We start from the raw sequence: 21,287 nt of genomic DNA on the forward strand, positions 1-21,287 counted from the left end.
CTTGGAAACCGGGATTGCCTAATGGCATTTTGAGCTTCTGGTCACTACCGAATTCTCTCTCTCTGTATTGGCAGCTTTAGTCCCAAATCTATTCAAAACATGCAATGATATTGGACGAAGAAACTTCGCACAATCCATGACCCTTGAGGTCTTGAATCACCTTTCACTTTTTGTTCCATTGCACGGCAGATATCTAAATATAATTTTGATTTATTTTACATCATGAAGAGGCAACACCGATATTTTCTTTTTGGTAAAAAAAAGTGGTTTTTACCAGAAATTCAATCATTATAAATAGTCTCTCTCACCTTAATTGAACTCAAGTGGCAGTAGTTCCTAAACCCTTTACCATTAGGCCAACTCAACGTTGGTAACACCGGTATTTTTGAATAGCAATGTCATTGTTGCAGGGAAATAAAAACTACATGTTTTGTTTACAACGTTGATGTATAAAAAAATGGAAACCCTAGTTTTACTATAAGAGAGAAAAAACTCTAGTTTCATAATCAAAGACGTTTAATTAATGTAAGGCTAAGGTTGGATCAGAGTAGTGGTCTAGCATTCCGACGTTTGAGTGGTGAAACATTTTAGTTAGGCATGGGCATTTCGGATATCGGTTCGGTTCGGTTCGGACAGTTTCGGGTTCGGTTCGGTTCGGATAGTAAATGTAGGAACCGGAAAATACCCGGAAAAAATTCAATTCTTTTTTGGATCGGTTCGGGTTCGGATAGTTCGGGTAGTTCGGATAATTTGAATAAAATATCGGTTATTTATGGTAAAATATCAAATAATTAGGATGATTTAGATAAAAATTTGGATATTTCAGATTATTTTGGATATTTTGAATAAAACTATCCGGATAGTTTCGGATACTTTCAGGTAGTTTGGATACTTTATAATAATTTAGTTATCCTTAACTATTTTCACATACTTTTAATAGAATTTTTAATTAAAAAAATATATTTAGCTATGTTATATGTATATATAATTAATATTTTTATATATTCGGGTACCCGTCCGGTTCTCGGTTCGGTTCGGTTATTTCGGATATAAAAATATAGGAACCATTCGGATATTTGAGTGTATTGGTTCGGTTCCGGTTTTGGGTATTTCGGTTCGGTTCCGGTTCGGTTCTTTGGTTCCGATTATTTTTTCCAGGCATTTTTTGTTTAGACCTAGTCAATCTCGTGCAAGTACTAATCTCCTCCACAGTTGGCTTTGTTTTAGACACGTCTTTTGACAAAGATTACACACGATTTGCTTTGGTTAATAAAGAACAAGAGCAACTTTGGGACTTTTGTCTCCATGTTTGTTACCACTCAAGTCAAGTTTGTTGGGCCCTTGAGCCTTGAGTCTTGTTAGTAATCCAGATTCATAGTTCTAGTTTGAATCGTTGAATCCGTGAACCCAATAGCAGCCCATCAACTAGGACAAGCTTTACGCATGGCTTGTATCAATGTCGCCAGGTGCATCAGATAGCTAGTTAGTTCCTCTCTAGTTTTATCCCACTCGTAATATTAAATTTGAACCGAAAAGTATTGTTTTTTCTAAACAACCATAAAACACTATTGGACATATACGCTTAGAACTTCTCCAGGAGAACCACAAAGTACAAACCATAAAGAGCATTAAGTCTATATATAAGAGAGAGGTACATAACCAATATTAATCTTAGACATAAAGTGTACCACATCGGATGTTGGAAGAGATCCTTAGTAATATATAAGATAGATGAGTCATTCTACTTATCACCAATAGGTTTTAGATTGGAAGTCCAGATAACTTAACATGGTATCAGAGCCCGACCCACGCAGTCCAACCCGATCCACATCGATGTGGCCCAAAACTGGCTCATCAATCCTTGCCCGAACATTCCGAGATTGACGCTCAAATAGCCATCATCTCGAGGTATTAGACACAAAATATCTCACATCGGATGTTGGAAGATATCCTTAATAATATATAAGATTCCACTCCACTTATCACCAATTGGTTTTAGGTTAGAACCCCATCTGGTTTAACAACCAGACACCTCCATTTTGATAAGAACGTTGCTTACCTGGCTAAAGTCAATCCTAAAATAAAAAAATAAAAAAATGTAGTGTATTCAGTTGGATTTTGGTATTATTCAAAAACGAGCATTGATATATTTGCTATCCTGCTTATGTGTAATGATGTCCAATATGGACTATACATTGTCTAGTTAAATCACTGGAGATGAAGAACTTTTTTTTAGCGTTTGCTAGACTTTTGCTCTGGTACCATAATAATGTGATTGTATTGAATAGAAGCGTCCAAGCCTATTATAGAGATGAAAAATATAGAGTACCCTAGCATTGTGGTTTTCAGAATATTGATTATTTATCAATCAAAAATATCTTATTGATGACCAATCAAGTGTTAAAATCGAGTCAAGACAAGTCGTTCTGGCCTGTTTCTATCTCGCCTCTTCTATTTGCAGCACTGGTGGCAATACAATTTTTTTTGTGCGCTGGAGCTATAGTAAATCATCAATCGTTATTGATTTAAAAAATTTCAAAATCCATTCAAATCTTTTGTTATTCAAAAAGTTTAGTTATTACAGATTCTCTAATTCTAACTAAATCTAGTGTTACTAGAAGATGAATTCTATTCATTTTTATTCGTAACACTCAAATTTCAAAATATCATATGTATCCAATAAAAAAACTAGAAAACAAAATAAGTATACTTATTAAATATCTATTGAACTTCAAATCCAAAACTATAATTCATTATATTTTATATACTTTTACATTTTTGGATATATAATTTATTTTACATTTTTTTAATCATTTTTGAATATATAATTATATTTATAAATATTAAAAAAATAAAAATAAAAATTTTAAGTGAAACATTCGTCTACAATGGAGTAGGAGGAGATGACATACGTGAGTTTGTTTCCGAGGCGGAGGCTGAATATTGGAGCACCACCAAGAGATCTAGAAAGGGACAATAATGTGCTGTGCAGCGGCAGTTTAAGGAGGTGGAGGTGTCCAATCACAGGCCATGGTCTTGTCGGGGTCGGAGGTAGGTTATATTTTATGTGTGTGTTTTACCAAACAAAAGATTTAAACAGAGGATTAAGAAGCCTAATAAAATTAAGTGATACGTCGCCATTGCATATACGACGGAAATACTTTGTGATAGTGTTCTAGTGAAACATGTGAATTGAAGTTGTATATGCATACCGAGGGCGAATGTCCGTGGATCATAGCTTTGTCAATTAATTTTTGATGTATTACATCAAACAACTTATCTTTTAACTGATTTGATGTGGATATTAGTCAAAAATACAATGAGACTTTGACATGTGTAGATTTCATTTTTCACCCACAAAATAAATAAATAGAGGATGAAGACAACATATCAAATCAATATTATATATTACAACAGAAATTACAATCTTGATTCATGTGTGATTTTTTTTTAAAAAATAGATTCAATAGACCTATTCCCACAAAATCATGTTACATTTAATATTTAATCTTATCATTTAAATTTTGGATCTACCAGAAATTCTTATTGGGCTATCAATAATTGAATTTAAACAATAGATGATCCATTAGATTTAGAGATAGTATAAATTAAATAGATATAATTTAATGTTGTAATATTATACTTCTATATGCTAAATATTTAAATATTTTCGATGTTAACTTTTAAAATTATAAAGATTTTTTAAAAAATAACAAAAATCATATCTTCTAACAATGATTAATCTTTATTACTTTAAACCAATGAAAACAAATTTTAAACTATATAGTTTATTTTACAAATTAAACAAAAACTAAATATTTAATTATTTACTCAATAATATAAATCTATGAAGCGAAAAGTTTAATTTTTTAAAAACTTTCTAAATTTGTGAAATGTTACAATATCTTTAAATATGACAATAGAACAATATTTTACTAATCTTTATATATATAGTTACGATTTTAATAATGAAATAATAATCCAAAAATATATATATAGAAGAAGATACAAATACATGCGAAAAGTTTGAAACATCTATTCAGTGAAAAATTATACAGTAAACGTATTATATTTTAAAAATTGATACACACATATATATTATAATATATGCCAATTTAGAATAAAAAAATATATTTATATAATAATAAATGAAAACAAAAATCTGCGCGGTTGCGCGGATCGATATCAAGTCTTATATATTAAAACAGAAGTCACAACCTTGATTCATGTGTGATTTTTTTTTTAAAATAGACCCAATGAACATATTCCTAAAAAGTCATGTTACATTTAATCTCTAATCTTATCATTTAAATTTTGGACCTACCATAAATTTTTATTGGGCTATCAATAATTATATTTAAACAATAGATGATCCATTGGATTTATAGATAGAATAAATTAAATAGATATAATTTAATGTGTAATACTATATCTTCATATGTTAATTATTTAAATATTTATCGATGTTTACTTTTAAAATTATAAAGATTTTTTTAAAAATAACAAAAAACATATTATCTAACAATGATTAATCTTTACTACCTTAAACCAATGAAAATAAATTTTAAACTATATAGTTTATTTTAAAAATTAAACAAAAACTAAATATTTAATTATTTACTCGATAATATAAATGTATGAAGCGAAAAGTTTAATTCTTTAAAAACCTTCTAAATTTGTGAAATGTTACAATATTTTTGAATATGACAATAAAATAATATTTTACTAATCTTTATATATATAGTTATTATTTTAATAATGAAATAATAATCAGAAAATATATATATATATATATATAAAATACAAATACATGTGAAATTTTGAAACAATCTATTCAATAAAAAAATATATCGTAAACTTATTATGTTTTAAAAATTGATAGACACATATATATTATAATATATACCAATTTAGAATTGAAAACAAAATGTTTATATTAAAATAAATGAAAACAAAAACCCGCGCGCTTGCGCGGATCGAGATCTAGTGTATATTAATAGAAAAACATTAAAAAAGTTATAACCTATAGTTTGTACTAATTAAAAAGAGCCATGCTGAGTTGTCACGTAATTAGAATGCTAATTTTGCTTACGTGGCGGCTTGAGAATCAATTGAGAATTTTGTTAGTCAAAAATTAAATTGCTAAGAAATGTTATATTATATAGTATGTCCATTATGGACCATTCATTTATCAAAATGAAATTATTATATATTATTTCCTTAAATAAAACATACGATATTACCTATATGATTAAGATATATATGACAATTAATGATTTTAATTAATAAATATTTGCTAACAATCTATATACTTTCAATCATTTTTGTTTGATTATTTATTATTAAAATAAATTACACAATTACATTAATCATATAATAAATAAATAGCTTTTTTTGTATATGTTGTATTTTGAATTTTTAAAAACGAGTATAAATTAGTTAAACTATTAAAAGTCTCATATAAACATTTGTGATCAAGGTTTAATTTTTTTCTATAATAAGATACAGTGGTTATAAAATCATATGAATAAATAATTTTATTTTAATAGATGTTTATGTTAATATATATATTTCATGTATACATACTTATATTTTGATATATGCATTGAACATATATTGAAAATTTAATATTTTAATTTTGAAATCTTCATTGTTTTTTTTAAATGATTATAAATTATTGAAATCATTAAACATTCCACATTAAAAAAAAATCGTTGGTGTAAAAGTTTGTTACACGAATATGCAAATAATCATAAAATCATATGAGTAGAAACTTCATTTAATAAATATCCATATTAAAATATACTATATATCTATGCTAATATCATTTAAATTTAATTATATATCATATACGATAGATAAGATTGATTGTTTTGATTTATTTACCCTAAAATGATTGCAAATAAACAAGAGCGGTTGTTTGATTTATATGTGCATGCCAATTACATAATAGTAAATTATTTCTTCGTTATTTAAAATATAATTATTATTTTATTATTTCATAATATTCAGAAAAATATAATATAAGTAATAAATATAAAATATTTATTCTGCACAAGGCGCAGATCTTAACCTAAGTATGTATCTCTTTAATAATTTTAAATCTTAAATATTTTCTAAATCTCAGGTAAAAAAAAAATAACGAAATGAGAATAAACTCAAAAATCAATATTTATATCGAGCAATAACCAAAATGAAAAAAATGACACAAAAATGAGAAAAATATTGAAGATAGATAAGATTGTCACGTGAACGTAAACTTTTCTTAACCATAATTAATTTTTAAATTGCTAAATCATGATATAAAACCGAGCTAGCATAGTTTCATTGTAACCAAATAGTAGGCCTGAGATTCTTCGGCTTAAACGTTAGGTTTTTTATGCGATAAGTGATTTTTTAACCTAAAATATTTTTAAAAATGAGATCAGCTCATGAGTAAACAAATTATGTAATTAACAAAAAAAAATTTTAAAATTATTTAAGGGCCAAAAATATTAATTCGATCAAGAATATAATTTTATTTTTCCTTACAATATTTTGTAAATAATTTTCATATAAATTCACTCTTATCCTGGTGTTTACTATCAAAAGAGGAACATTGTAATTTGTAGCTCTATTTTTGCGGATGTGTAAGCAGCATAACTAATTTTAAGATTAAATAAATAAATAATGCAGATAACTGAATTTAGAATGTACATATGTGTACATTAATTAGTCAACAAAATATTGTAAATAGTGGTAATAGACCATCTAAATGTGATACACATGTCAGCATTTGTTATTCACTAATTTACTAGAAATAATAATTAAAAAACAATCTAAATCATTTGGTGTTTTTTTTAGAGGAATTGGGATGTATAACCTTCAAACAAATTATAATTCATTGTAGGACAAAAAGACCTAGTTTGCAAATATGTATTGTGTCTTTTGTATAATAATGTCATTATACCCTTGTATACAACCGGTGAAACCTGCACAAAGAAAACAAAATTTCATTAATAATTTGTAACTGTAAAAAGTAAAACGTGGTCTTTCATTACTCACACATCTTTTTGAATTGAATTTCTTCTCATTAAAAGAACAATCAATTGTTCTAAAGAAGAGAGAACGATGAAGTCATAGGCGATGAGCACATACAACAACTCTTTCATTTCTTTTCGTTTTTTTCTTAAATCAGTTGATTCTCACAATCATGCTTTTGTTTTCATACAACGGTGGGCACACACAACAATTCTTTCATTTTTTTTTCCTTTTTTTCTCAAAACAATTGATTCTCACAATCATGTTTTGTTTCCATACTCTGTTTTCGTTTCTGTTTTTGTTTTAGAGATTCAGTGGTGAAGAACAACGAAGACGAGTCGGTAAAAGCATCGTCGTGTCGGAAAAAAAAGAGGAGATGAAGACGATCTCTATATGGTGGTTTAGAATAATGATGGTGAACGAAATGAATGTGTATCAATCTGTCTATAAAAAGAAGAATTGAAGAAGAAGAACTCGCCATCTATACTATATTCGGTGAAATGAATAATATAATATATATTCTTAAGTATAGCTACCTATGTACGTTTACCATACTATTCGAGACATATTTCTATACTACTCCTTAAAAATATAATATAATATGTCATGTTTTTAAATTTGATAGGTCTCTTCTTTGTCATTTTGTGTGATTGATTGTAAAATGAAATTCATTTTTCGAGTGTTGGACAAATTTGATTATTTGAAACATTCGTTTACTATACTACCTAGACTATATGGAATATAAGATATGCAACATGCTAACCAAGTAAATGTGCTTTCAAGTGTTTAATATTGGAAAACAATTTATAGATTGTATTTGGATTTATAGGTTTCTGCATACGGTTTAAATTTACTAAGTAAAGGTTTGGGTATAGTAAACCATATTCTATACATTATATTTAGGTTTATACTTTCTTGATTAGGGCTTAGCTTAATCTATTTATTTAGGTTTAGGGTTTAGTAATTAGGATTTAGAGTTTAGAGTTTAGTATTTAGTAGTTGGTAGTTGGGGTTGGGATCAGCATTAACTTCTTACATGCAATCATAAACATTTCATAATTTCATCAGTTTGTACTATTCTATTTATTGATTAGTGATTAGTTGATTGAGTTTAGTGATTAGTTGATTGGGTTTAGTTTATGTACGATTGGGATTGACATTGAAGCAAACATTACCACCTTCCATGAAGGCATAGACATATCAACATTTGAGAAATATGGTATTTTGTTTCATTCTATTTGGGTTTAGGGTTTATACTTAGGTTTAGGGTTTAATGATTAAGATTTAGAGTTTAATATTTGGAAGGTAGGGCTGAGGTTTGAGTTTAATTACCCTATCATTATCGTTCCATTTGATGATTAGTAAATAGTGTTATATTTTGTTCACCAATATGTACTATACTATGTATTTTGTTCCATTCTATTTGGGTTAGAGTTTAGTGATTATGATTTAGGGTTTAGGGTTTACTATTTGAAAAATAGAAGTTGAGGTTTGGGTTTAGTGATAGCAGTTTAGGGTTTAGTATTCAAAAGTTAGGTCTGTAATTAGGATTTAGAAGTTGTGTGTTGGGCTAGGACATTTCCAATGACACTCTATTTTTTCTTCCATAATTTACACCAAAATAGAGTAACTCTATTATAGTGTAATTTTTGCTCCAATGGAGTGGAAAAGTGACATTTCTCTATATTTCACTCTATAATAGAGTAATTCTAATAGAGTAACACTATTGGAGCAAAATTTACACTATAATAGAGTTACTCTATTGTGGTGTAAAGTTATAGAGAAAAAAATAGAGTCTCATTGGAGATGGTCTTAGAGTCATATACTATTTAAAAGTTAGGCCTGAAATTTAGTTTAATATTATATTATTTTCATATTTTGATAGTTGAGTTTAGGGTTGATAATTAAGGTTTATATTTGGATTTAGTATTTTAAAATTTGGTTTGAGTTTAGTATTTAAAAGTTGTGTATTGGGTTAATATGGAATGCATTCTTTATTGAAAAGTCTTATATTTTATCTATTCATTTTACTGTCATTTAGTCACCTAATTATAGTTTATATTTGGATTAGGATTTATGATTCAGTATTTTGGAGTTGGGATATTGTTTAGTTTTTAAGGATTATGGATGTGATTTTAGTCCTCCTATACTACTTCATGTGATGTGGAATATAACATTCATTACATACATATGTGGTCAATAAATATGTAACATGGATGTCTCTTTTTTCTCCACTCCTGACCATATATTATTTGTTATAATACTAGCCATATTTTTCTTTGTCTACATCATCTCACCTTCTTCCCTTTCACCTGCTACTTGTACGAGAAAGTGTTAAAACCGGATCAAAAGAGACACAATTGTTAATTGCCTAATTATGTCAAAATCAGTGATATACACTTAATTATCTTCCCAGTATTTCGCAAATTCGCCATTTTTTTTAATCATTGACAGATTATGATAATCCTACTTTAACCACACATTAACCCCTTTGTTGATTACTTAATTTAGGAGGAAAATAATTTATACCAAGGAGCTAAAAGAGAAAATTATAAAACCCATATTTATTTACAAAAGAAAATAATATATATATATATATATAAAATATTACTACATAATCATTTAAAATGAAAAATGAAAAATAGTTCTATCGTTTAAAAGAAAATAATATATATATATATATATATATATATATATATATAAAATATTACTACATAATCGTAAAAACCCATATTACTATTTATAGTGTGAAAGTCTCGTAAAATAGAAATAAAAATCAGAATAAAGAGAATAAAACTTAGAAAAATGAAAAATAATTCTATTTAGAGAGACTTTCATCTAAATTTGAGAGATTCTAATGCCACTTGTCTCATTCTAAATGGTAGAATTCATTTTAAATAATAAAATTTAATTACATAATTAGTTTATCTTAAAATAGTAATGTGTATATTCATTTATAGAGATTTATGGATAATAGTGTTCTTAGAACATGTCTATTAAAAAGTTTTCAAGAGATTTTAAAATGAATATTATATTTTTAAGTAGTGAAAAACCAAAAGAGAGGATGAAAAAATGATACCCATAAAAACCCCACAAAACACTTGTATATTTATAGGTTGGTTCAATTTTGAAAAATTAAAATTTAATTGTATGACTATATTGCATAGCCGGGAGTTTCTAGGACAGGTGGTCTGCGTACCACGTCAATCTCCCAGGTATCTCGGGCTCAACCCGCGCCTCCTGCGATGAGGCTGAGGGGCCAACTGGGCCGTTCCGTTGTGGCCAGTAATAAGTTGAAAAAAAACTATATTGTATAAAATAATAGTATTTTTTGAAAAATAGTTCTCATGGATGGAGATATCCTTTTGAGTTTCATCTAATTTAATAAATTAACTTATTGATTTAACTTATTACGTTCAAGGGTTTATATATACACAATCAAAAACCTTTTCAATGAAACTATTTAGCCACTTAGTATATGCATCTCTTATTAAAACCCAAATCCCCGTTTTCTAAAACGTTTTTAGCTGTGTAGAAGTATGCACAATGATCTTCCGTCATAATTAATCGCCACCTAAGTCATGGGAGAAGAAATCTTTCGGTGAGATCCAACTGAACCGAATGTGGCTCTAGTAATTTTTGGTTTAGACTTAACCACTTGTTTTCGTCTTCTTTAATTGCTACTTGTCTGTGGCTTGTGGCTGGGGCTCTCTTACTAGGCCAGGAAAGCGTCGGTGAGTGAATAAAAATATGAATGGACAAGAAAAGAAGGCTCCTCAGAAAATATCTGGTTGAGAAAGCAAATTAAGTGTGTAAACTATGACTTGGTCAAGTTCTTATCCTCTACGACCAAGTCAAAGTAGCTAGGGCTGGACACGAGTACCCGATATTTTGCATGTACTTGCTACTTCACTTACCTTGCACGAGTAATAAAATTTTCGGCTTGTACTTGTGACTTGTAAAAAACGAATACTTGTTCTTTCGAGTACTTGATCAAAAATGAATTACTTGCAAGTTACTTGCTCTAATCTATTACTTGCTATTTTCGAACACTTTGAACTATTTATGAGTATTTGTGACCTATTTACAAATTTTTTTGAGTATTTGATGAATACTTATTAAATAATATTTTATTAGAAATAGATAGGAAAGTTTGTTTATTCTTTAATTAAAATAATATGTGAATTATTTTAAACAAAATATTTGTTCATATAAAGAAAACAAATAAAAAATATATAAATATTTCGATATATAAGCATTGTATAATTTTTACGATGACAAAAATGTCTTCTCTAAGCAAGTAATAAGTAGTAACAAGCCATATAACTAAATTTTTAATACTTGTTTCTATTTAATACATGATTAAATGATGACGAGTATTTAAAAATCAAAATGGATATAAAACAAGTAACAAGTATAAGAAGAGTAATTAATATTTCTGTCCAATCTTAAATACAAGTTAAAAAAATAACAAATATTAAGTAATGAGGCAAGGAACTGATATATTGCATATTTGCATTGTTTTAAGTCTCCATTTTGCACATAATGATCATATAGATTAGGAATTTAGAATCTTTAGAATCCATTTTGCATTCATATGTCCTAATCAGGTAGTGGAGTGTCATATGGAGTAATTGGAAGTATTTAGAAGCATTATGGCTCAAGAAGAGATGGAAAATGAAGTTAGTTCGAGTTCAAGCGAGCACAACTCGGGTTGAACCAACGCGGGTACTCTTACCCGCGTCAAGGCATCGAGAGGAGCCAACGGAGAGCTCCAACGCGGCTTGGATCACGCGGACACCGTTACCCGCACGCACCGAGAGAAACAAAGCATCAACGATCTCACGCGGGTTGAGTGACGCGGGGTCGCATACCCGCGTAGGAAGAAGAGAAGACGACTATCCGACGCGGGTGCTGCGACGCGGGGTGTTCCCAGTTGTTTCTACCCGAGTCGCGTCTTTGCCTTGGTCGAATTTTAATATTTTTAAAGGGCTTTTTAGACTTTTTAATGGAAACCATTAGGTTTACCAATGACATATAAATACTCTTGTAATCCCAAAGTGGGGATCATCTTGTTCTCTATCTAATCAAAAGCCACTTTTGGAAAAATGATCTAATCTTGATCATAATTTCTTATCTTTACTTGATTATCTTACTCTCTAATCATGTTTAACCTTGAATCATCCATGGTTTTGGGGTTATTCATGTCTATTAGTGAGTAGACTAATTTTGGATTCATGAGCTAGGGTGATTAAGGGTGATTAGAGAAGATCTAGAGTGTTTGGTGTTAGATTTACTTATTTCATTGTTTGTTGAGGGTTCTCAATGCTATTTTAGTCTTGATCATACTAAAATAGATCTCTAGACATTTCCTGCCCACAAGGTGTATGATGAAATGTTTGAACCAACTATTCAATGCTTTTTGCTTGTTTTACCTAAGAGATTAGTTGCTAAAGGAGTTAAGATTGCTATTGGACTTGTTCTCCATGTTTGCTTTAGTAACATTCAACCTAAGAGATTAGATGCTTGAGTTGCTTTACCAAAAGAACATTAATCTAGAGATAGAGCTTGTTTAGCTTAGTGTCTATGCATAAGGAAAATGTTTGATTGATACCTTGCCACCCTTAGATTGGATCTACATCACCCGAGATCAAATGCCTAGCCCCATGAGTCATCTTGCTTCATATTGAGAAAGAAAGATCATTACTTTATTGCATTAGCTTATTAGTTCTTAGTTCATACCATCTTTAAAACTGGATTGCATTTAGCTTAAGCATGAACTTGCATTCCCTTTGCTTTAGAATCACCTAGGATTGGTTCAACAATTTTTTATACTACATTGATTTGATCTTGGACCCTTGAAAAGTCTTGCATCAGTAACGGGTCAAGTAATAAAAATAATAATGATACTTGATACTTGATTTGGTTTTGTAAGTAATGAATATTGTCGACTTGTTACTTGCCTTTACAACAACGAATACTTGAATTTTCGAGGCGGATACGAGTCAAGTAGCGAGTTTAAGGCGAGTAACTAGTAATGATGCTCAGCCCTAAAAATAGCCCCCCATAAAAACTGAAAAGAACAACGTAGCATTGAAACCAGCCATTGTCAGCACACTGTTTATGAATTTGTCAAGATTTAAATTTATCTACGATTAAAACGTATTTTGCGTGTTAATGTTTCCTACTAGAATACGGTCGCATGTGTTTAATTTGTGGGGTTGCCATGTTATTGAATGATTGCACAAGTAAATGACCAACTCGCCATCATTTCCCGGAGTGTTAGTCTCTTGGTTACTTCCCATGTTAATCTATACCTCGAAACTCTATGGTTCTTAAGAATGCGTGTATTTTTATAAAATAAGTCTGTGTCACTCCATTAGTAGCCTTATGACATGTAAACCGATGTTTACGTTGGATTGCTTATAATATAAACTTTTATGCTCGACGTATCTTCGTGTTCATAAAAAATAGATAGGCATATAGTATGGAGTTGTCAACGACATACACACACACTGCACATATATGTCGTTTACAATTCAATGCAACAACGTATAACATTATTTTATTGAATAAGGTTTATCAAAGAAGATTATCAAATTAAAAAAAAAAACTGATGACAAAATCATTATAGCATGAATTTCTTTTTTTCTTTCGATTCAAGCAAATGCAACAATAGTTTCTTTGGATCCTCTTTGGATCCTCTTCACATCTACGCTAATGCAGCAAACGTCAAAAATCAGAACACTACAAATTGTGTAACTTTAACTTGGTCATGATCTCAGAACACCTCTATTGAAAAAAAATATCATCGAGCATTCTTTTTTACTGATAAAAAGGGTATTTTTTCAATATAAAAAGGAGAATGAAACAGAGTTCTCAGGTAAAATTTATGAAAACCACATAAAAATCACTTAAAACATTTGATTTGTTTTAAGTGGTTCATTTTACAAAAAATATATATTAAAATTTAACAACATACAATTACTTTTTTTTAACACATCAATATACAATCACATTATATCAAAATTGTATGTCATTAGAATTCTATTTTGAGAATTTCTGTGAGGTGCTCCTATCTTCTTGAATCTTGACCGACACAAATTAAACACCGGCACATGTGAAAAATAAATGTAGCATTGGCCCAATGGCATATCACTCGCTTGGCTTGCATTAGATAGATCATGCATCACATGTAAGTAAATATATGTGGTGGAGAAAATTGCCATCAACTATTGATTAGTCAAATATCTTATCGTCTATTTAGTAAATGTTTCCAATGACCTAGACGCCAGTATGTGTTTCAGTTGCGGGGTTAAACTTTAATTGCAGGATAAAAAGTAAAAGACTAAGCTAACCATCATATCACTATAAATAGGGGCTCATATTACGCTTAATTCCTCACACACTACACAGACATACATCAAAATTAACAGTAAAAGATATCATGGCTAAGTTTGCTTCCATCATCACCCTTCTCTTCGCTGCTCTTGTTGTCTTTGCTGCTTTTGGTGAGTAACGATTTTCTCTTATGCACGAAATAATGAGTCTTAAATTTTCCATTTCAGATTATTTGATAATTTAATATGATATATATATGCAGAAGCACCAACAATGGTGGAAGCTAAGTTGTGCGAGAGGTCGTGGGACATGGTCAGGAGTCTGTGGAAACAATAACGCCTGCAAGAATCAGTGCATTCGACTTGAAGGAGCACAACATGGATCTTGCAACAATGTGTTCCCTGCTCACAAGTGTATCTGCTATTTCCCACGTTAATCTACCAAAATCCTGGGTGCTTGTATTATTTTTTTTTCCGTCTTAAAATTTTTTTTTTTGATCAAACGGGCCTAGCCCACGGCCGAAGACCGAGTACACCAAAATACAACCAAAAAAACCCACAGAACTAACGGGCAACTAAAAAACGGCTGAAGCCCAAATAATGAAAATGGCCCAAGGCCCAAACAGCTACGTCGGGCTTGACCTAGACGCGCGTCAAAGAGGAATGGGCTTTAACACGTGTAAGAATCTGGCTCATCAGCCCGCCACGCGTCGCCCGCCTCGACTTGAACGCCCCATCCTCGCACAGCCACCGACACTTACCACCGTCCCCACGTTTCGCCGGATATCCGAGACTACAGAGCCTCCGCGAGACCATCGCTCTTCTACGCTGTCTTGTCTTCCCGTCGGAGAGTTCAATCGTTTGAACGAGATCTCTTCCGCCTATGAATCACCGGAAACCCTAGACAAGCAGGACGAGAGCCACCGCTATCCTCCTCTTCACCCTCGTTACCGTCGCCGGAGAGCTTCATTTTCTTGAGATCTCATCCGCTACGACCCACATGACCAAATCTGACCCACGAAACACATCAAACATCATAACCTCGATCCAGTCACCACAACCCAAAAGACATGGGGTTCCACGACGGCAGCGCAGAGCTTTGTAAGCCTCCACTCTCCGTGACCAAAAACCGGTGAAGAAGGAATTGACTGAGCCTTCTCTTCCCGAAAGCTAGAGCGGCGTCGGTGGAGTGCTTGTATTATTATTTACCGTTTCTTGTGTACTTATTTTCATTAAATAAGTCTGTGTCACTCACTTTATGAGTGAATCATGATATGTAGCAGATATGTTTATGTTGGTTTGTTTTAAATATATAATATTAGGGAATAATTAACGGAGAAATTTAAGTGAGCTTCTTAGTGGTGGGTCCCATTATTTTTCCAAAAATCGGTTTTTAGAGATGCGAAACAAAGACCGATCTTGGAAGGGTCTTTGTACTGTTTACGGACTCCACCGGCACACGATTGGTTCGCTTTTTAATTTTTTTAAAAAATAAATAAAAATAATAATTTCCTAAGAAACCGGTTCACGGTTTCAGCATTAATGATGGTCTTATAAACTGTTGGCATGTTGAAAATCAAACACTTCTGTCTTGGGCACCAAATATATATCTACAGTTTGGAGTTTAGTCGCTTATCAAATATATGTAGCTATATATGTACTCCTACTCCACTGCGAGTCACTGGTAGGAAGTACTAAAGCTTTCCTGGTCGAGCTTCCTTCACCTTTCAGCTAGGCCACCCTCTACTTTGGGAGTATATTGGTATTATACCTTGATATATAATTTTTTTTTTTATGTTAACATATGGAACTACATGCTGTAATCCCTTCATAAGCGTTTCTTTCTACCTGAAGATTTGATTAGCTGACCACCAAAAAGTTATATATTGTTCTATTCTTTCCCCGGCTCTATTATGTTCTCTTAAAACTTTACTATTTGATGCAAAGCTATAAATGTTGATTTACACAAAACGATAATAATATGTTGGTACGTTGACAAAATGAATTACTTGGATGAGTTGATCAAGAAAAAAAAAGAATTACTTGGATGCAAATTGGTTTTAGGTTTTTAGTGTCTATAAGTTTATATCATGTTTGAGGTTATTCTCGTGTACCTAAAGGCTCAAATCACATTTTTGTTAAAAAGCATCAAGAGGAGAAACCTTGGCCATTAGAGCCAAACCATGTGAAATTTTTTAGATCTTTTTGTAGCACCTAAGTTCGTAGGAAGCATCTTCACAAAACCGGTTCGGGTCATCCTTGGTTTAATTAGAGACTTTAGAGTTAATCATTTTAGTTTGTATGTGTCTTCTTCTGAGTTTGCTACTTGTCTGTGTCTGGTTCTGGGGCTCTCTTAGTAGGGCAACGAAGCAAGCTGTTTGGTACGTGGCTATATCATCAAAGCTTGCAACGATGAAGTTGAAAACAATTTTTCTTTGAATTCGTTTTTCAATTATTATTTTTTTTAAATCGGATTTTCTCTTCTAGGTGGTCCGAATTAAACAAAAGTTTAGTTTGAGGGTGGGAACTACAATTTGCATAACAAAATAATACTAATATTTTACACAAAATATCGGAATGCGTTAGTCCGCAACCCTCTAGCTAGATTAACTTTATATTTGAATTTTAGTTTGATGATTGTAAGATCAATTGTTAACATGAAAAATATCCAAGGTCAAATTAAATGCAATGTGGTCGTGACAAATCACTGCTACTTGTGTAACCAAACTAAATGCGATGTGGTCTTGGCGAAGACATCTAACTTCTTGACCAAGTCAAATAAGCCAGCTATGTGAACAGTAATTATAGCCACCGAATCGAATTGCGAATGAACAATTTAGCAGTTATAAGTTATAACCATGGACCGATCAGCACACTGTTTATGTATCTGTCAACATCTTATCTTTTATCATGAGATACATGCGTGTTTAACATTGTGTTCTAGAAGACGGTGTTTGTCTAATTTGTGGGGTTAAACACTTAATCGTAATATATATTCATGCTCAGAGTAAAACTAACACCTCGTCATTTTCTCTACTATAAATAGAGGTTGATCCTGAGCTTATTTCTTCACACGTAACACACACATATACAATAAAGACTTAAGTATAAATAGTGATCATGGCTAAGTTTGCTTCCATCGTTGCCCTTCTTTTCTCTGCCCTTGTTATTTTTGCTGCTTTCGGTAAGTAATGACATAAACTATCACATGCATGTAATTTAAAATAATTTTCATATTTCATATTTATATGAATTAACATTGTGAGATGTATGTATATACAGAAGCACCAACAATGGTGGAAGCACAGAAGCTGTGCGAAAGGCCAAGTGGAACGTGGTCAGGAGTCTGTGGAAACAATAATGCATGCAAGAATCAGTGCATTCGACTAGAGAAAGCACGACATGGATCTTGCAACTATGTCTTCCCAGCTCACAAGTGCATCTGCTACTTCCCTTGTTAATTTTTCCATAAACTCTTTGGTGGCTAATTGAGAGTGTGTTTTACATAAAATAAGTCTGTATCACACTATCAGTGAGTGATTTCGTGACATGTACCAGATATGTTTATGTTGGTTTGGCTATAATATAAAGTCTTAGATGATCTCCGGCGTGGTTCTCCCCGTTGGAATTCTTAATATATGTATTATGTATATATTATGTATGTGTAAATAATTGTGAGGTTAACAGTTATTGTGAAGCCCTATAAATAAAAGTTCTTAAGGATTTTTAAAACCATTTTTTAAGAAGAACTTTTACCTATTGGGTTCCGCAAAAATTGTGGACTCTACAATTATTTATACGTATATCTATATACATAACATATGTATTAAGAAATCGAACGGGAAAGAGATGGTCTTGCGTACCACAATGTGTCAATTTACGTGACTGGGCTTTCCCTTTATTATTATGAATCAATTATGATGATAATATTTCAGGAGTATCGTAGTGGGTTTAAATTCTTAGCTTCAAGTTGTGTTGGTGCTTTGTGGACTTTGTGTTATGGCCCGGACTACGATATTGGCAAAAAAAATCACAGGAAAAATATTGATGAAACACTTGACTATGTTGACTAACTCATGAAAGATTTATTTACTAAAAAGATTCCAAACATGTGGCTTCAATTACAAGCGTTCAAAACCATGATTTATTCCTGTAAAATTTAAAATAAAAATTCCCAATCATGTTTCATGTATGAATTAATGAATGTGAAAAGGTTTTGTTGGTTGAAGAGTAGGAAGAAAGCGTAGAGCTAACTCTTAACACCTTAGTTAGTTTCATATGATTGCCTATTGTATAAAGAAAATGCAATAATGCGACCCTATGATTTGGCTCATTGGCGGGTTGAATGAGAGTTAAGCACGTTCTTGATGGATTTTTATCTTAAAGATGAAGATGTCTTTGAAAACTATAATAACAATGAAAACTATATAATACTCATTTGAAAGAGAATTTATTTTAAGAAACGAATGAAATGGTGCCGTAACACTAAGTCGCACGTTCTTGACTGAGAATTGTTCCCAATCAAATGATTAATATCCCAATCCTGCCTCCTCCCCCATACTTTTGTAGCTTGTGCTTTATCTTTATTTTTTAATCATAATATTAATTGATTTCCTATTTTCCTGTCTTTTTGCTTTTGTAATTTTCGTTTAGACTATGCATGGGTCGTTAGAAAATTAAACAATCTATTTTTTAAACAAAGAAACTAGTGCCTCAGGGCTGGGAACTTGTGGTAAAATGGTAAAGGGAAGAGCTTGGGATAGTAACCACATTTCAAGTTCGATCCTCCTGCCATGCGAAATTAAGTCATATTTTTTTGTTACCTACACGGATATGGGCTATTGCATTTCAGCCCATTTGAATACCCGGGAGAGGGTCTATCCGTAGGCTGCACCTCCCACCCGGAAGTTAGGTATGTGTCTTTAATAGATCCGGATTTAACCCTTTTAATTCAAAAAAAAAGAAACTAGTGTGTCAGGTTGTTATTTTGGTGGTAGTTGGCTCTCTTTAATTTCATAATGTAAATTACAACGGCTGATTTGTCATTCAAATTCGATTTTTTTCTTAAAAAATAATATATAGAAAATTAAAGTGGGGTGAGTGTAAATGATAAGGTGGTGTTTGGTGTACCATTTATCTGGCATTAAAAATTTTAAACAGAGAAAAAATATTACAAAATAAAAAGGAAAAAAAAAACTAACATTTTCTCATTCTTCTTTCATCAATCTCTCATTTGAGTTTCAGGGTATTTTTCTAGAGTTAGGTGAAAGGTTGTATCTTGATTCTTGGTAATGGCTGAGATTTAAGGAAGAAAAAGAAGACTTTCATATTTTTTTTTTTGGATTAGCGGCGGAGATGAGCGCTTCGAGGTTCATAAAGTGTGTCACAGTCGGCGATGGTGCCGTCGGGAAAACATGTATGCTGATCTCTTACACCAGCAACACTTTCCCTACGGTAACTCTTCATTGCCTCCTTTTGTTTTCTTCTTTGCTCTTTATAGTGTTATTGAAGCTTCTTTGATAATTTTCTTGAATGTAATTAAGCTGGTAAATAATAATAAAATGTGGTTTTATTTCCCAGATCATGTAAAGGTTTGTCCTCTTTAATAATGATCCATTTTAACTTGTTTTGAGAAACCAGTTTAGATTATACATAAAGGGTGTTTTTTTTTTAAGTCAATTCTCATGACATGTTATTGACTTTATCAGGACTATGTACCAACTGTTTTCGACAACTTCAGTGCTAATGTGGTTGTAGATGGGAACACTGTGAATCTTGGATTGTGGGATACAGCCGGTAAAACATCATCCCTTTTTGAACACCAGCATCTTGTTTCTTGTTTTGTTTTGTTACTAAGGTCTTGGCTGGGTTGGTGCAGGTCAAGAAGACTATAACAGGTTAAGACCATTAAGTTACCGTGGTGCAGATGTCTTCATTCTTGCTTTCTCTCTTATTAGCAAAGCTAGCTACGAGAACATAGCGAAAAAGGTTTGTCTCTTTACTTTCTTACCATATAATAACAACTTTTGCTGAGCTGATTTGGAATTGGTTTCTTTATTCAGTGGATTCCTGAGCTCAGGCATTATGCACCTGGAGTTCCTATTATCCTCGTTGGAACAAAACTCGGTATCTGACTCTCTTCTTCTGTAAAAAAAACTATTCCCTGATAACAAGAAAAAAAAATACTTATATTTAAGAATTTTGCAGATCTTCGAGATGACAAGGAGTTCTTCATAGACCATCCCGGTGCAGTGCCTATAACTACAAACCAGGTATGTAACTTCCACAATCCAATATTCTTTTCAGACACAACTAGATGAGATGTGTGTCTTAATTGTTTTGCCTGCAGGGAGAAGAACTAAAGAAACTGATAGGATCTCCGGTTTACATCGAGTGTAGTTCAAAGACTCAGCAGGTACACACTCGTAGGATCTCAGATGTCTGTTTGTTTGTTACGTGGTTTTGTATGTATTAACTGACTGATAATGTTTATGCAGAACGTTAAAGCAGTCTTTGACGCAGCTATAAAAATGGTGCTTCAGCCACCGAATCAAAAGAAGAAGAAACTGAACAAGAGTCTTTGTGTTATATTGTGATCTCTTCTTCTTTTTTTTTTAAAAAAGGGAAAAAACAAGAAGATTTGTAGGTAACAAACGAAGCTGAAGAGACAAAAAGAAGAGTCTAGCATCAAAAGCAGCCTTTCTGGTCATTTGAAGTGAGGCCAAGAGGATTTTGAGTAAGAGAAGGTTGATGTGTTCTTGGTGTGTCGTTGTTGTTCTTGCTCTATGTAGACTAATCTCTGAAAACCATTTTGTACTTTTAACGGACGAGTTTAATTAACTTTATCATCGTAGTTCCTCTCTTCTAGGCTATCAGAAAATGTTAATAACACAACACTTGTTGGCTTTTACATGTAACCATGTCAAC

At 31.6% G+C, this 21,287-nt stretch overlaps 3 protein-coding genes across 3 annotated transcripts; all 3 read left to right on the forward strand.

The window, feature by feature from the left end:
* Positions 1-14,408: 14,408 nt before the first annotated feature.
* LOC106300073 (defensin-like protein 3) lies at positions 14,409-14,958 on the forward strand. The gene is given in 3 exon segments (XM_013736136.1): positions 14,409-14,531; positions 14,624-14,660; positions 14,662-14,958. Coding segments are annotated over 3 exon segments (237 nt in total). The 5' UTR covers positions 14,409-14,467; the 3' UTR covers positions 14,798-14,958.
* A 2,461-nt stretch (positions 14,959-17,419) lies between these two features.
* Positions 17,420-17,965, forward strand: LOC106300072 (defensin-like protein 1). The gene is made up of 2 exons (XM_013736135.1): positions 17,420-17,544; positions 17,643-17,965. The coding sequence occupies exons 1-2, from the start codon at positions 17,481-17,483 to the stop codon at positions 17,819-17,821; spliced, it is 243 nt and encodes an 80-aa protein (XP_013591589.1). The 5' UTR covers positions 17,420-17,480; the 3' UTR covers positions 17,822-17,965.
* A 1,545-nt stretch (positions 17,966-19,510) lies between these two features.
* On the forward strand, positions 19,511-21,265 carry LOC106300071 (rac-like GTP-binding protein ARAC5). The gene is made up of 7 exons (XM_013736134.1): positions 19,511-19,814; positions 20,069-20,156; positions 20,239-20,348; positions 20,423-20,486; positions 20,568-20,632; positions 20,710-20,775; positions 20,858-21,265. The coding sequence occupies exons 1-7, from the start codon at positions 19,716-19,718 to the stop codon at positions 20,954-20,956; spliced, it is 591 nt and encodes a 196-aa protein (XP_013591588.1). The 5' UTR covers positions 19,511-19,715; the 3' UTR covers positions 20,957-21,265.
* Positions 21,266-21,287: the final 22 nt, after the last annotated feature.

Source organism: Brassica oleracea, chromosome C6, assembly GCF_000695525.1.
Source record: "Brassica oleracea var. oleracea cultivar TO1000 chromosome C6, BOL, whole genome shotgun sequence".
In the NCBI taxonomy this organism is placed as follows: Eukaryota; Viridiplantae; Streptophyta; class Magnoliopsida; order Brassicales; family Brassicaceae; genus Brassica; species Brassica oleracea.

Bases quoted from the DNA above. Each gene is read 5' to 3' on its own strand.
- LOC106300072 (XM_013736135.1), top strand. From the start codon at position 17,481: ATGGCTAAGTTTGCTTCCATCGTTGCCCTTCTTTTCTCTGCCCTTGTT. The intron at 17,545-17,642 runs GTAAGTAATGAC...ATGTATATACAG, and splicing joins TGTTATTTTTGCTGCTTTCG to AAGCACCAACAATGGTGGAA.
- LOC106300071 (XM_013736134.1), top strand. From the start codon at position 19,716: ATGAGCGCTTCGAGGTTCATAAAGTGTGTCACAGTCGGCGATGGTGCC. The intron at 20,487-20,567 runs GTATCTGACTCT...AGAATTTTGCAG, and splicing joins CCTCGTTGGAACAAAACTCG to ATCTTCGAGATGACAAGGAG. The intron at 20,776-20,857 runs GTACACACTCGT...ATGTTTATGCAG, and splicing joins GTAGTTCAAAGACTCAGCAG to AACGTTAAAGCAGTCTTTGA.